This window comes from Astatotilapia calliptera, chromosome 11 (genome assembly GCF_964374335.1).
Source record: "Astatotilapia calliptera chromosome 11, fAstCal68.1, whole genome shotgun sequence".
Taxonomy (NCBI): Eukaryota; Metazoa; Chordata; class Actinopteri; order Cichliformes; family Cichlidae; genus Astatotilapia; species Astatotilapia calliptera.
The window spans coordinates 24,793,318-24,809,883 of record NC_137432.1 but is presented as its reverse complement, the minus strand read 5'-3'; the positions used below and the strand labels follow the sequence as shown (position 1 = coordinate 24,809,883).

Here is a 16,566-nt window from a genome sequence, read left to right as displayed (position 1 = left end):
TTTGATGGTTGAGCTTCATTTTGTTGTGTTTTGTATATATTTCTGCTGACACCACACAGTTTTTCTTTTTCTGCTAATGTTTCTATTCTTATTGCAATGAGTCCCTCGAGATTAATAAAGTTTTTGCCTTGTATAATAATAGAGGTGTGATGGAGGTGGTGTCCACATGACAGCTGTCTGCTGTATGTCTTCCTGTGTAGAAACATGCATGAGTTTAAAGGTGCTCAAAAATGAGGTATGTGATGTGTTCACCGGCAACACTTTTTTCATAAGGAAAGGAAATCTAGATAGAACAAATGTAATAGTCCATTTGGAGTAGGTCAGCATATTTTGTTTTATAGGTTATACTGCTGATTGTTTCTTATGGTACAGTTTTGCTTTGCGCTTCTTTTCCATGTGCAAAACGTAGGTTCAATTCTATACCTTGGTGAAATAGCTTCAGCATCTATATTTAGTTTTTTAAGCGATTTCCTGTTGATTCACAATCTACTTTAAATTTAAAACAGAAAAAAGAAAAAAACGTACTTCCTTCGTTTTCATCACCTTCTCGGAGGTCCTCAAAACTACAAACCTCAAACACTCCAGTGTTCGTGGTATTTCAGATGTGTTTCATGTGAAATGTTCTAGGTGACACTACTGGTGCCCCAACCTTTCTAAAATTTTCTACAGTATGGAGAAATCCATTTTCTATATTTCTCACTGATAAGCTGACATATATGTATATATTCTCTGAACAGCACCGCTGTACAGAAGGTGGTATGATGTTAGTCTGACACATAATATTTGGAGTTTTCTGCTTTTCTTTTATCTTTTGCTTAGTAAATTAATTAGTTATGAGTTAAGATTGCTTTGTATGTAATTAATTTATTTCAAATACAGAGAGGAGGTGAACTATAAATGCAGATGCAAGGCAGTAAAAAAAGGTTTGTGTATAATGAATGAGTCACGCAATGCTTTCCTGTAAGCACATTTAGTCAGTTGAGGGTCTTCAACTTTAGTCATTTGTATCAGCCGTATAAAGAAGTTATAAATGAAAATACATGGGGAAAAAAGATAAAATTATATAAAAATATGTTTTTAAAGTTAATAACTTTAATAAATCTTCATTAAAAATGCATACACCTGTTGTACACTGTAATGTTCTATTACCCATTTAAGAAATGTTTCTTTATTTAAATAAATTATAAATTACATATTTAATGTAACTACCAGTGTTACCAAAGAAAAGTGGATAGATGAACAAATAAAGAATAATGTCAAGCCAGTGTGTGCGCGCCTGTCTCTGCTCTGCGTGATGAGTCTCCATCTGAACATCCGGGCCTCTCTTCATCGAGCACATCTCCATGTACTACTTGTTCAGGGGTGGATTGATGTCCCTTTAGCTGTGGCCACTTCCAGCTAGAGTCAGTAAACACAATTAGATTTGTTCCAAATTAAACAAATTCGTGGAACAAATACCTGCTTAACACATTATTCCACTAGCGTTCATTTATTAAGTCCTGCCCCCTGCACTCCAAAAGTGAAATTGGGTAGTCATCACATTTACAAGAGTCTGACTTGTAATTTGAACAGAAATTATTTTATGTTTCTGTGGTGAATGTAATTAAAACATATGCAATCTCCATTAAATTCAACAACTTAACACTCGTTAAACGTATTCTTGTTGAGATGAAGCGATAAGTGCTAGCAAGAGTGGTTAGTTGCCTGGACTCGCGATATCACAAGATCACACGGGATTTTAAACAACAGGCAAATCACTGCGGTTATGAAACCAACTAGTATTTATTGTGGTTTAACCTGTCAGAGATATAAAACATAATGAAAATTCTGTATGAAGCTTTGCAATCATAGTATTCCTATTTTTTAAGCATGGAGTGTATGATGATGTAGTTGTTAGCACTGTTGCCTCACAACAGGAAAGTCCTGAGTTTGAATCCACCGACCGGCACCTTTCTGCGTGGAGTTTGCACAATTTTGTTGGCTTTGGCTTCCGTTAGGTCAGACCTTCCCAAAGTGTGGGGCGGGGCGGGCCCCACAAAATGCTTGGACAAACAAAATGCTTGGAAACCGCTAGCACGGGGCGCCCACAAACACAAAGCAGGAAATGAAGCATCGCTGAATATGTTTCCAAACCAACTTCATTCTAAGCCAAAGACTAGAAAATATGGTGAAGGATATCTTCCCTTTGGTTTCACCTGCACAAGTGCCGAGGTAGGTCTCCCCTGCAGAATTGGTTTTCCCTTCATGGGAGCAGCGCTGGGCTCTCATGTTAATCAGGACAAACAGTGTACAAAAGGCCAGCCAGTTCGCAGAACTCACGAACGGAGCCGCATCTGCGGAGTAAGATATCAGCATACGGCTGCCGTTTAGCCAATGAGCGGTGAGGCAACCCATTCTCTTCACCAATCAGAAGACACAATTCTACCTCATCATTACGCACATGTCGACGCAGAGAGTTCGGTCGGAGCTGCAGGTGGGAAGAGTCAGCAGAGTTTTACTCACCGTGTGGATTTTCATTCCTCTAATGCTGTTAGCGGTGTGCGTCCATGAGACTGTAAGTTTCTGTGTTTTATCGTGTTTGTTCTTTGCTGCGGCCATTATCCTCCCTTGTTTAATCCTTGGCGCACACTTTGTTTACCGATTGTTACTGCCGTTTACTGCGAAGCAGCCTCTGCCGTGCGGTCATTAAGGGACCGTCACTAATTTCTCATGTTAGCTCTAATGTAAAGTGCCTAGTTAGGATTTATGTAAATAGTAAAATTAGCATTTGTTGACACTCCCTTATTTTGGTTGAATGTTCCACTATCCAGTATTGTTTGTATTGTTGTATTACACATTTAATTCACTCTGTTCACCTAATTATGGGAGACTTTTATGTTCTTTCCAACAGAAACCACACCATCACTCACCACACGGCATATAGCATTTTACAGTCTGTTAAATCCCCTCACTCACATTATGGATGTGTGCTTCGGATTCTTGCTAAATAAATGAGTGAACGACAGATACCTGAGTGGCAGTGGATTTTGTGGATATGCCATCTGTTCTTATCGGACAACCCTGTTGAGATTGTGGATTCTTAGAGTCAGCACCTTATCATCTACATCAGTCATAGTCAGGAGGTCAAGTCCATCCCACTTACAGTGACCTCCTCCATTACAAGGTCCTTCGAGCCGGAGTTACAGTTTCACAGGCAAGATGGCTTTCTCATCCACTCCTCGTCCTCGTCGCGATGGTCATCGGCCTCGTTACCTCGATGACTTCTTGGTGCAGTTGCCAAGGAGATCACTACCACAGGTGCATGTGTCGCACAACCAGTCCCCTGATGACCATGGGGCACATCCCAACACCTCAGCCACTCCAGCTGACCAGACTTCTCAGCATGGCACCTCAGACGTGGTATTATCAGCACTGAGAGAAATGCAGGAAGATAATAATCAGCTCAGACGAGAGGTTCAGACTCTGCTTGGTGCCCTCTCTCTCCGGTCCTCAGCCCTCCAGACGTCACCAGCTCCCCAACCTTCTGCATTAAGCCCCAGTACCCAGGACCAGAGGCAGTCCTTGTGGACTGATTCCATGCCTCAGTCTCCTCATCCTGACCATGCCTCCAGACACTACCCACACACGGTACGTTCCTTTCACATACCAGAGGATGACATACAGGATTTACCTTGGCCAGAGGCATCACTTCCACTTGATCCTCAGAGTGCTGAGCCATTCCCTGTTCCACCACCTCCAGTATCAGAAATTCCTGCTAGTGCAGCAGCCTCAGGTCCTTTCAGATGTACGTCACCTTATCAGTACAGTCAACTTCCTGTGACTGAACAGGTCGGGAAAATTAACGTGAAGGACGAGTATGGGCCTGGAGCATGTGTGAAGAGGCAGGTCACCCCTGAATATGCAGAGCCATACACCTTTCAGCGCCAACAACCAGAAAGCTTCCGGGAGATGACTGGGGACCCGCCTCGCTGGCCGCCAACTGATTCCAAAGCCTGGAGGAAATATGGTCAGCATGAACCTCTACCAAGTACAGAGACCGTGTACCGGGGACCAACACCACACATTCCATACTTCACGTCTGATGACCCCAGCCAGTTCGCTCGTTTGCGAATGGCCCTTGACAATATCCTGCCTCACGATGCAACTGAACGTTTCAAGTACCAGATCCTAGTCGATCACCTCAAGTTGGAAGACGCCCTCCTTATTGCCGATTCCTACAGCAATAGTCGCTATCCATACAGCCAGACCATGTCATCCCTGATAGAGCTGTATGGTCAACCTCACAAACTTGCCCTGCAGCGGATCACTGACGTGTTGTCAGAGTCTCCGGTGCGAAGTGGTGACAGTCGAGCGTTCCGTCTTTTCGCCCTGAAAGTGAGGGCTCTCGTGGGAATGTTAGAACAGCTTGGGAAAGAGGGGAGAGCAGAACTAGAGTGTGGGTCACACGTCACCAGACTGCTGTCCAAACTGCCACACAGTCTTCGAGCGCAGTTTAAGCGGTTCATCAATCCTCTTCAGACACCCATCCCAACCTTAGCAGATTTGGCAGAGTGGCTTGAATATGAAGTCCGCATCCAAGATGATGATGTGTATTTCCATCATCATCAGCAACCTCGAGAGCCACGTGTGGATCGTGGGAAGGGTGCCAGACCCAAGCAGAGATCTGCAGCGGCAACCACAACCGTCTTATTGGGCTACGACCCTCCTGCTAAAGGCCCAGAGCCTCCAAAACAGGCATCACGTCCAGTTTCCAAATTGGGGAAGCCAAAGAAATTCTGCCCCTTCTGTAATAATCTTCAGCACTATTTCAATCAGTGCACAGATTTCAAGAAGCTCAATATAGAGCAGAAGTTGTCTTGGATTCAGACAGGCAAGCGGTGCTGGAGATGTGGAAGGGACCATCCAGAGGCGCAATGCTACCTGAAGGCTAGATGCCAGCAATGCAATCAGGTGCATTTGGAGACACTCCATGAGATTAATGCATCGCGATCCACTAGTTCTGACAGACCGGCGGAGGAAGCTGTCCAACCCGTCACGTACTACGTTGATCCAACATGGGGGACCAGCTGTGTGCTACTGAAAATGGTCAGGGTGTGCCTCTATAATGGCAAAATGAAGCTAGAGACATATGCCATCCTAGATGATGGGTCAGAGCGCACAATCCTTCTTCACAGTGCTGCCCAAGAGCTGGGCCTTCAGGGAAAGAGGGAGGAGTTGGCGCTCCGAACCATCCGACAAGATATTAGAACGGTGGAAGGACATTCCGTTTCCTTCTCTATAGCCTCCGCCACTGACCCTCGGAGACGGTTCTGGATCCAAAGAGCATTCACTGCCACTGAGCTTGGGCTTGCCAAACACTCACATCCAGCTGATGCACTGCAAAGGTCCTACCGCCACCTGCGAAGTCTTCCACTTCATTCGTTCCACCAAGCTCAACCATTATTGCTGATTGGCTCTGACTACCCACATCTCCTGACTCCAATAGAGCCTGTCCATCTGGGTCCACGGGGAGGACCAGCTGCACTCAAGACACGGCTGGGTTGGACTCTGCAGGGTCCAGCCAAGGTTCTTCTACATCAAGCCTCCACTCCTCAGTGTCTACTCACAAGCACCCTGACTCCCAGTGCTGAACTTCTCAGTAATGTAGCCAAGCTCTGGCAGATGGATGTTCTCCCATACCAGAATGAGAAGGTGGCCACACGTTCAAAACAGGATACCATGGCTGTCAAGATGCTAGAGGAGAAGACCATTAGAGTGGAGGTGGATGGTATCAACCGGTATGCCACCCCGTTGCTGTGGAAAGAGGAACCAGTCCCGCTTCATTCCACTAAGGACTCTGTCTTGGGTCACCTGCGAGCTACGGAGAAGCGCCTCCTGAAGACGCCTGTACAAGCAGCCACCTATAACCAGGAAATTCAGAAGCTGGTGGATGCAAGCTATGTGAGTAAACTGACCATCGCAGACATGGAGATGGATGGTAGCACCTGGTACATACCACACCACATGGTTCAGCATAATGGCAAGGATCGCGTGGTCTTCAACTGTTCTTTCGTGCACAATGGTAACAGCCTGAATCAGCATCTCCTACCTGGTCCTACCCTGGGCTCGACGCTCCTGGGTGTGTTACTTCGCTTCCGGGAGTATCCCATTGCAGTGAGCAGTGACATCAAGGGGATGTTTCATCAGGTCCACCTCTTGACTCAGGACAAGCCCTTTCTCCGGTTCCTCTGGAGAGATATGGATCGCACGAGGCAACCAGAGGTTTACGAATGGCAAGTGTTGCCTTTCGGGACGACATGCAGTCCCTGCTGTGCCACCTATGCTCTGCAGCGGCACGTTCTGGATCACAGCAGCCCCAGCGAGGATACCCGTCACACAGTGGAGAAATGTTTCTATGTTGACAATCTCCTCCAGAGCTTCGCATCATTTCCCGAAGCCCAGCAACTGGTTAACAAAATCCAGCAGTTGCTGCTCACCGGTGGCTTCGAATTACGACAGTGGGCTTCCAACTACCCAGAACTCATCAGTCATATGCCACCTGGATCAGTCTCACAGAGCAGTGAACTGTGGTTTTCCCCCGATGGGACTGATGTACCAGAGCGGACTCTGGGCCTGCAATGGCACTGTCAGTCTGACGAGCTCAGATATCAGATTCGGCACACTGAGCAGTTGGTGGAGCCCACAATGCGCAACATCTATCGGGTTCTGGCCAAGCAGTATGATCCGCTTGGCCTTCTCATTCCTTACACCACTCGGGCCAAAATCCTGGTGCAGCATCTCTGGAGGAAAAGGAGAGACTGGGATGATCCAAATCTGCCAATCGACCTGCTGCAGCTGTGGCATGCATGGGAAAGTGAATTGATTCAGCTCCCTGATGTCTCCCTGCCACGTTGTTACGTGCAGCCAGAGACAGACCCATCCCTTTGCAAGCAGAGCATCCACATCTTCTCCGATGCATCTGAGAAGGCATATGGAGCTGTAGCCTACCTTCGGACAGAAGATCATATGGGGGGAATCCAGGTAGCCTTCCTAGCTGCCCGATCTCGAGTTGCTCCCGTCCGTCAACAGTCCATTCCGAGGTTGGAGCTCTGTGCTGCTCATGTGGGAGCCCAGCTTGCTGCCGTCCTCAAGAGGGAACTCACCCTTCATATCTCAAGCATTGTCTATTGGACCGACTCCACTACAGTCCTGAACTGGCTCCAGTCCCAATCCTGCCGCTACAAGATCTTTGTGGGCTCTAGAGTTGCAGATATTCAAGAGCTAACTGAAGGGAGCCTGTGGAGATATGTCAGATCAGGCGACAATCCTGCCGACGACATCACTCGAGGATTACGGCTCTCACAGCTCACCTCTCATCATCGGTGGCGCCGGGGCCCACCTTTTCTCTGGCAGGCGGCATCATACTGCCCGGAGCTCCCGAACCACGTTTCCCTTGATGATTCATCAGAGCTGCGGAAGGAGAGCTTCTGTGGGAACATCACCAGAATACCTGATCCACATCTACCTGATGTTGGTTCTTTCAGTGGCTACCAGACCTTGCTGGAAGCTTACGTTCGAGCTGTCCATGGGACAGCTGCTGACTCGACACCCACGGCAGAGGATTACAGGCAAGCGGAGTTAGCACTCCTCCGGAAGGTACAGGAAGACAGTTTCCCTGAAGATTTTGTTCGGCTGTCATCTCACAAACCGGTAGCTGCCAGCAGTCGCCTACTTGCCTTAGCTCCTGAGTATGACCCAGAGGCTCAACTGATTCGGGTAGGGGGGCGGCTTCGCAGATGTGAAACCCTCAGTCAAGACATCTTGCATCCTGTCGTTCTTGACCCTCAGCATCCTATCACAAAGCTCATCGTCCAGGATTGCGATCGCCAGCTTGCTCACCCGGGCTCCGAGAGGGTCTTTGCTGAGCTCCGGCGCAGATTCTGGATACTTCGAGGACGAGAGGCCGTCCGGAAGCACCAGTACAACTGTCCTGAATGCAGGAGGTGGCGCAGCCAGCCGGTCATTCCCAAGATGGCTGACCTTCCATTATCCAGTTTAAGACTTCATCGCCCAGCCTTCTATTCAACTGGGGTGGATTGCTTTGGCCCATACCTTGTCAAGATGGGGCGGCGTACAGAGAAACGGTGGGGGATCATCTTCAAATGCCTAACGACCCACGCAGTCTACCTTGATCTGCTTGCCAGCATGGACACTGACTCATTCCTGATGGGACTGCGTCGTTTCATCTCGAGACGTGGGAAGCCCTTCGAACTGCTGTCGGATCAAGGTACCAACTTCAGAGGTGGTAGCTCTGAACTCCAGGAGGCTTTCAACGCACTCGGCCCAGCTCTGAAGTCACAGTTGGCCAGCCAGCAGATTCATTTTCGTTTCAACCCTCCACAGGCTCCACATTTTGGTGGTTCCTGGGAACGGGAGATTCGTTCCATCAAGTCTGCGCTGCATACCATTCTCGGCTCGCAGCATGTCACCGAGGAAGTCTTTAGGACGATACTCAGCGAGGTAGAGAGCATCATCAACTCTAAGCTGCTAGGTTATGTCTCCTCAGACGTAGCAGACGTTGATCCGATCACTCCCAACATGTTGTTGATGGGGCGGCCTAATTCCGGTATGCCACAGGTCGTCTACCCAGAAGCCGAACTCCTGAGCCGTCGTAGGTGGAGACAATGTCAAGCCTTGGCGGATCAATTCTGGATCCACTACATCCGGAATTATCTACCTTCACTCCAGATGCGGCACAAATGGCAGCAGGAAAGAGATGAGTTGACTGTTGGCACTATCGTTCTCATTGTGGACCAGCAGCTCCCTCGTGCCCTATGGCCAGTTGGTAAGGTCAGCCAAGTAATCCCTGGAGCAGATGGCAGGGTTCGAACCGTTCAGATACAGGTTGGAGACAAGACATATACACGATCAGTGGGACGACTTATCAGACTTCCAGCTCTTCCACCGGAGTCTACTGCCTGACCTTCTTAAGTGAAGTGCACCTTTGCTCCGCAAAGTTGGGGGCGGCTGTACAAAAGGCCAGCCAGTTCGCAGAACTCACGAACGGAGCCGCATCTGCGGAGTAAGATATCAGCATACGGCTGCCGTTTAGCCAATGAGCGGTGAGGCAACCCATTCTCTTCACCAATCAGAAGACACAATTCTACCTCATCATTACGCACATGTCGACGCAGAGAGTTCGGTCGGAGCTGCAGGTGGGAAGAGTCAGCAGAGTTTTACTCACCGTGTGGATTTTCATTCCTCTAATGCTGTTAGCGGTGTGCGTCCATGAGACTGTAAGTTTCTGTGTTTTATCGTGTTTGTTCTTTGCTGCGGCCATTATCCTCCCTTGTTTAATCCTTGGCGCACACTTTGTTTACCGATTGTTACTGCCGTTTACTGCGAAGCAGCCTCTGCCGTGCGGTCATTAAGGGACCGTCACTAATTTCTCATGTTAGCTCTAATGTAAAGTGCCTAGTTAGGATTTATGTAAATAGTAAAATTAGCATTTGTTGACACTCCCTTATTTTGGTTGAATGTTCCACTATCCAGTATTGTTTGTATTGTTGTATTACACATTTAATTCACTCTGTTCACCTAATTATGGGAGACTTTTATGTTCTTTCCAACAGAAACCACACCATCACTCACCACACGGCATATAGCATTTTACAGTCTGTTAAATCCCCTCACTCACATTATGGATGTGTGCTTCGGATTCTTGCTAAATAAATGAGTGAACGACAGATACCTGAGTGGCAGTGGATTTTGTGGATATGCCATCTGTTCTTATCGGACAACCCTGTTGAGATTGTGGATTCTTAGAGTCAGCACCTTATCATCTACATCAGTCATAGTCAGGAGGTCAAGTCCATCCCACTTACAGTGACCTCCTCCATTACAAACAGTATCCCAACAGTATGTTTTTAAACCCATTTTGCACAGAGAGGCATTTTTTGAAAAATGTATTGATAGCAATGTTGAATATTATTACACATGAAAAAAAAATAAAAACTACACATAAAATAATCACACCCTGACGCCTCTGCCTTTCTAAATGGAGGGACAGTAACTGCGTGTGTATATGTAAGATGTGTAAAACCTGAAGATAGTCAGATTAACAGTATTTTGTCTCTATCTGCCATTCTGCAATTCATCTCATGTAAAAAATAACGTGTGCACAGCGTGACGTGAAAAAGGCACATACCTTTGACATTGCGTGACCAACTCTGTATTCCTCGTCCACACATAAAGGCAAAAAAGGAGTTTAAAAAATCTCCGTTTTCGGTGATTCGAAACGCCGTTTACGTGTGGACGAAACAGCTGCGTTTTCAAAAATACCCGTGTAGGTGCGACGCAGCGTAAGAGTTAGTAGTTTATTTTATTACTACCTGTAATTTATTGCAGATTACTTGTATTTGCTTAATTGTTTACTAAATGTTTGAGGTGTGAAATAAACGGCAGTGGAGCAAAATATGGGTGTGTGTGGTTGGAGGATGTGTTAGTGCGTGCGCGCGTGCACGCGCGAGAAGGGGGGAGGGCGCGAACATTTTTCTTGTAAAACAAGGGGGGCCCAGCAAAAAAAGCTTGGGAACCACTGCGTCAGGTGAATTGATGATGGTGAATCTTGATTACCTGTGCTGGTTGTCTGTCTCGCTGTGTGAGACTGGCGAAATGCTCACCACACCAAAGTATAAGTCTTTAAATGAACTTAAAACAATCATGGAACGGATTTCCACATTAATAAATGTTTTTCTATTAGCAGTAAGTCAATTGATTTAAGTTGGAATCAACTGCAAAAGTTGGATGAATTGATGATGAACCAACTAAGTTGGTCCAGCTCAAGTACCTTAAGCTGGACCAACAAAATTGCGTAATGCTAATCACGTGGGAATCCTTTCCATGATTTTATTACGTTCATTCAAATTGTTATTTAATGAGTGTGTAAGAAAAAGCAGGTTTACTGAAACCACAGAAACTCAAATGAGTCACTGGAGTAACAAGCTGTGTGAAGCTAACCTACTGGGTGATGGGTTTTCTTCAACAAACTGAACAAACTTCATTTCTTCATTTCTTTCGTCTTCATTTCCTCATTCAGTATAAAAAAAATATAGGAGTGTGGTAATATGCAGAAGTTTGCATTATTACCCTGTTAGATGAGTGTTCATAATTAGTCATCACAGATAAATCACTTGACAGTCTGCATCTATTTAAAACTTTGGACGGTAAGAAAGGTGTCGGGTTATGAAATAAATACAATAGCTTATTGTCACGATAACTATTTAAATAAAACGTATCTGTATGAAGTTTTAGACTGATTGATAAAGAGCATTTGTCGTGCAGTGATCAGTCACTCTGATAGAAAATTGCCTGGCATCTTTACACTGTCGTCTAAAATTTGTATTAAGGGTAATCTGTAAAAGTGTCAACACAGTGGAATGTTTCTGCCTGCCACGTGCCCTGTTCATGACACGGGTGTTTTCTTCTTCTAAATATTGTTAAAATCATCAAAAGGATGACTGTGTATTTGGCTTTCTATTTATAATATTGTAAGGTGTTTATCTTGAATTAAAGTGCCTCCAGATGACTGTTGTTGGTGTTTGACCATATTTAAAACTCATCTGATTGTAATACAGGGAAATGTTGGTTTTTACAAATAATAACTGCGCGTGTTGTTTTTGCTCATTTGCATCTTTTATTCATTCAGCTTTCTTGACATATTGCATGCAGCCGCTCTGCAGTGACGCTTTTTGGCCACAATTACTTTTTCCTAATGTTTAAAGCAGTGAAGTCAAACATTTGGAGTTGTACACGATTGTCATCAGATTGTGTGGTGAAATTTTCTAAACTAAAAATATTTTGAAGTAGGGCTTCATGATGTGGGAAGACAGAAATCAAAAACACTTTTGCCTTTTCTCTGCCATCATTTCCCCTAAAAAGCTAAATAAAGCAAACAGATTTCTGTGGCTTAACAAAAGTTTTTGCTTTTTCTTTTTAGTGTGTAACTGTGGACAGACTTCATTGAGCTCTTTAAACACACTTTCATGCTTACAACATTGCAGGAATCATACACTGATTTCACTAAAGCATTTGTATTTTAGTTGTTTGGCATCTTCTCACGAGACACTCAGTTTCCCTCTTGGGTCCACCTGATGCATCTAAAACCATCCTCGCAGTCACATTTCATATCAGACGTACTGGTGTAGTTCTGAACCACTTTAAAATGAAACTCTGAGAAAGAGTGAAATAGAGATTATTATAAAGAGTACTCTAGAACATAGAAAAGCATTTCCTTTGTGACACTTTCATGTCAGCTTGATGGCATTGCATTTTTTAGAGAGCATAAAGATTTCCAGGAATATTTTCAAACCTGTTCATATTAGACAAGTTTTGCATATTCATGGCAACTTGAGAGGAACCTGTTCTCAGAATGATCTGATAATAACGGGAGCCAGAGCTAAGATTACATATCCTGTCAGCTATTTTTTTTCTTTTGTTTTTTAATGGCTGCGGTAAAGTTGTTTGCTTTGACACTGGTCATTTTGCCCACTGTTGGTTTGAGCTTATCTGACATGAGAATTCAAAGTGTTCTTCTCGGTACTTACTGGTTGGGGTTGGGTCTGGCATCTTCTCACAAGACAAGCAGTTCTTTTTGTCATGGGCCCACCTGATGCATCTAAAACCATCCTCGCAGTCACATTTAATATCAGACGTACTGGTGCAGTTCTGAACCACTTTAAGATGCAACTCTGAGAAAGAGTGAAATAGAGATTATTATATGGAGTAGTCATCACAGTACATGTGGAGTTACTATTAATGGTTTATCAGCTTTTTATAGAAACCCAGAGATCACGGGTATATCAAAATCCTGATGAAATCATTAAAGGTGGAAATGAAAACTTTCTTTACTAGGGTTGCAGTCTCCAAAGCAGAGATGGCATTCATCTTCATAGTTCAAGTCAGTTGTGTAACTTCCAGCAGGACAGTGTTCACATGTTGTACAATCACTCTGATACATACCTGTGAGAACAGAAAAAACAAGAGGAAAGACTTGCTGACTCGGAGTGAGTATCGGTGAAGGATGTGGTCATACTGCACGAACTCAGCCTGCGTCATTTTTCATCAATGCAGAAAATCAAAACAACACACAGACAAGAAAGAACCATACTTCACACCACGGTACCTAAACGAGATTCATATTTCTGAGTAAATGTAAACTGATGAACAGAATTTTAAAAATATTAATAGAAGCTCACATCAAGTTATCACACATTTCCTACCTGCAGGACAATATTTACACTCTCTCCCACCAACGTTGTAGGTGTTCTTTGGCTGTCAACACAGATAGATATAAATCACTAAAATGAAAAAGTCCTCATTAACTCATCATCCATGCCACATTCACTCATGTCAACTATTTTTCTTATTTGATAAAAGTGTATGCAATAATTAAGGCGACTGGGTTAAAGAAAAAAAGTCTTACTGTGGGAAAGCTGAGCACCAACTGTGTGGATAACATCAGGAGGGCCACAGAGTATTGCACCAATCCCATTCTGTGGACAGATGTGAACACTACTGCGAAAAGGCCAAGGATCAAAATCTATAAAAGCTAACGCAACTACCAAGTTAATATCACAAATAAAGGTTATTACAATAAAACAATAAATGTCAAAATTAAAAGGAAAAAGGAAATCTTTTCCTTCAGTATCATGTTCCTGTTGTTCAACTTCTGTTGTTTTTGCTAACTTCCTCAAAGTGTGCCCCACCCTTTTGTCTTTTTGTATCTTTCTCTGTCATCTTGCTGAACATCTGTGTTATTCTTTCTTTACCTGGTTACATATTGCTGCTTCCCACACTCCGACCCCTACCAGCCTGCTAAAACTGACTAACATTTATGCATCAAGTCTGGAAACCTTCACAAACATATTTAAGTACATTTGTTTTTCTTTTACTGTTTAATTTAGCTGTAAGCCAACTGTTGAGTTGATTATATATTAATATGGCAACATTTTCCATGTTAAATATTTGTAGGTTTTAAAGTGTTTTAAGCGCTTTATATTTCCAAATTGAAGTCCTGGAAAAAATCCCTGTTTTTCCATGTAAAATGTAAAATTTGAAATAAGGATAATCAAGTATAAAGGATAAAGGTGTTAACAGAGGAACACTTCTTTTAGGTTTTGAGTTTAATGTTAAGATGGATAGGAAGAGTAAAGAGAAAGAGTTTGTCTTTCTCCAAAATTTCATGAAGTGGTTACTTAACGAGCTTTGGATGATTCTCTCTTTCATTTTTTTTTTATCTGTAATGCTTCAGGGTCTTTATCTTGGTATAAAGTGCCTTCAGATAACTGTTAGAAAAAAACTGTTGAACTTAATACAGGGAAAAAACTGCACGCCTTGTTGCTCAGTTGCATCTTTTATTCATTCATCCAGCGTCTCTCGACATATTACATACAGCAGCTCTGCAGTGAAGCCTTTTCCAGCCAAAGTTACTTTTTCTTGATGTTTAAAGCTGCAAAGTCACACATTTGGATTTTAGATCAATAGTTCTGACTCTGTGGAATAATTTTCTTTAAAAAATTTGGTAAATAAGTTTTTCTGTTGTGTGAAGACAGAAAACAAAAACTCTTTTGCTCTCATCTGCCATCATTTCCACCGTGGAGTCTTCATTCAGCTCTGTTCTTTAAACACGAATATATATTCAAAGCTATATTTCTGTTATGCATATAATATCAAAGCCATCATTTCACAAAAGCATTTGCATTTCCGTTCATCTTCCTGAACTGAGATATTTTTACACTGACTTTACTTGGCATACACTCATAAAGAAACAGCGTAACTGGGAAAGAAAACCTAGATGATCATCAGATTCTGAATTTTTCACGTGGTCACCATGAAAACACAAAAGTCATTTTGTTGGCGTTGAACTGCTTGAGACAATATGAGATTTTACAGTTTGATCCTTCTTAATGTTGTGCATCTACCCCGGTAAGAGTCTTCTTAAAAACACTCGCTGGTCAGACAGAAGGCCCATAAACATACACACTGGCACATGCATACACATAAATTCACTCAGTGCGTTAAAGTGTAACGGTACAAAGAGAGACGGTGTTTTATGCCTTTAACAATGCACCCGACGCCTGATCTTTTCAGAATGGCGCTCAGCTGATTACAACTGCAACACATGCATGAGCTAAACTGCACCCTACTGCTGAAACAAGTTATTTCACCTGGTTCATCTACACAGAAGAAACAACACCATTTAAAACAGTGTCTGATAATAGAGTTGTGATGGAGGGGGCGTCCACCTGACAGCTGTGCGCTGTATGTGTTTTCCTACAAAGGAACATGTAGGTTAAATATGCCAATAGACATAACTAAAGTAAAAATGAGGTATGTGATGCGTTCACCAACGACATTTTTTTTCATAAGGAAAGGAAAACTAAATAGAACAAATCATCCATTTTCAGCAGGTCAGCATATTTTGTTTTTCAGGTTAGACTACTGATTGTTTCTTATGGTACAGTTTTGCTTTGCTCTTCTTTTCTATGTGCAAAACGTAGGTTCACTTCTATACATCAAGCACCTTGGTGAAATAGCTTCAGCAGCTATGTTTAGTCTTTTTTTAAGCAATTTCCTGTTGATTCACAATCTAAATATTATTTTGGCACTCGGTGACTAACTTACATTATTACATGACGGCCTTTTTGTTTTTCCACTATCCTCAAAGTGATTCTGCTCAACCATGCAGCTTTACTCAAAGATACAGCCTTCACTCTAATCTATAATAATAAGCATTACTGCTAAAAAAATAAAGATTATTAACAACACTTACATGACCCTTGAGTGACTCTATCATCCAGTACTTTTAGTTGGTCTTTGAAGTGCAACAGACAGAGACTACGGTTACGTTCAAAACTAAAAAACAACCTCCCAACACTGTGGTCATTGCTCCCTCACCTTTCCCGAAAACTACAAAGTTCAAAGCAGACTACGGTGTTTGTGGGATTTCAGATGTGACTCATATGAAATGATTGGAGCTCCAACATCGTCAATATGATCAATGTGTGAACTCTCTGTGAACAGCAGGGTGGTTTGGTCTGCTTAAGGCTGACACCAAAACGATGGTGATATAGACATGCGACTTACTACGGTGACTATGTTGTATTATTGTTAAAAGTTTCTGCACCTGCACAGGAAATATAAGCTAATTCGACCGTTTATTTACAGATTTAGGGTAAACGAATGTGTCCAAATGAATCAAGGAACAAATCAGCCTCTGCTGTGTCACAGATGTAGCTCGCAGGTTACGGAGGCCAAAATCTTGATTTCATTGTTTGGACTGTTTGCTTTTGCCATGTTATCCTTGACTAAATTCTGTATAATTGTTCTTTGTCAATGCATATCTTCTCCCACATCATTATAGAAACAGTCTTCTTGCACCAAATCGACCAGCTCAGTGGTCAGACGACTACTACAAATGTTTACGTTTTTTCAAAATATTTAAGAATTTGTCATAAAAATCCTGATGAAAAATCTGCCAGGAGGCCCACAGTTTAACTTATAGCCAACATATTACTGCCATTTTGA

The 16,566-nt window shown here is 43.4% G+C and overlaps 1 protein-coding gene and 1 long non-coding RNA gene across 6 annotated transcripts; one reads left to right on the top strand and one right to left on the bottom strand.

Annotated features, from left to right (window-relative positions):
* Nucleotides 1-1,072: 1,072 nt before the first annotated feature.
* Nucleotides 1,073-15,952, bottom strand: LOC145431939 (CD27 antigen-like). Of its 5 annotated transcripts, none has more exons than XM_080308378.1 (6): nucleotides 15,812-15,952; nucleotides 13,463-13,532; nucleotides 13,260-13,311; nucleotides 12,889-12,999; nucleotides 12,585-12,728; nucleotides 1,073-1,398 (listed from the first exon to the last, which is right to left on the bottom strand). In XM_080308378.1, exons 2-6 carry the CDS (start codon nucleotides 13,529-13,531, stop codon nucleotides 1,379-1,381), a joined length of 396 nt encoding a protein of 131 aa, XP_080164504.1. In that variant the 5' UTR covers nucleotide 13,532; nucleotides 15,812-15,952; the 3' UTR covers nucleotides 1,073-1,378. The 5 variants fall into 5 exon arrangements, with proteins under 5 accessions (XP_080164504.1, XP_080164506.1, XP_080164502.1 ...); XM_080308376.1 differs by lacking the exon at nucleotides 1,073-1,398 and adding an exon at nucleotides 11,652-12,210; XM_080308377.1 differs by lacking the exon at nucleotides 1,073-1,398 and adding an exon at nucleotides 11,652-12,210 and having other exon boundaries at nucleotides 13,463-13,554; nucleotides 15,812-15,914.
* LOC113017829 (uncharacterized) lies at nucleotides 2,419-3,004 on the top strand. Its single transcript, XR_013912268.1, has 2 exons — nucleotides 2,419-2,554; nucleotides 2,891-3,004. It is a non-coding gene; the product is annotated as an uncharacterized LOC113017829 (long non-coding RNA).
* Nucleotides 15,953-16,566: the final 614 nt, after the last annotated feature.

What these genes read in the sequence shown, in the direction of transcription:
- LOC145431939 (XM_080308376.1), bottom strand. Translation starts at nt 13,531, where the DNA reads ATGGGATTGGTGCAATACTCTGTGGCCCTCCTGATGTTATCCACACAG. An exon ending in TGGTGCTCAGCTTTCCCACA is followed by an intron (nt 13,312 to 13,462) that starts GTAAGACTTTTT and finishes CTGTGTTGACAG; the next exon opens with CCAAAGAACACCTACAACGT. An exon ending in GTGTAAATATTGTCCTGCAG is followed by an intron (nt 13,000 to 13,259) that starts GTAGGAAATGTG and finishes CTGTTCTCACAG; the next exon opens with GTATGTATCAGAGTGATTGT.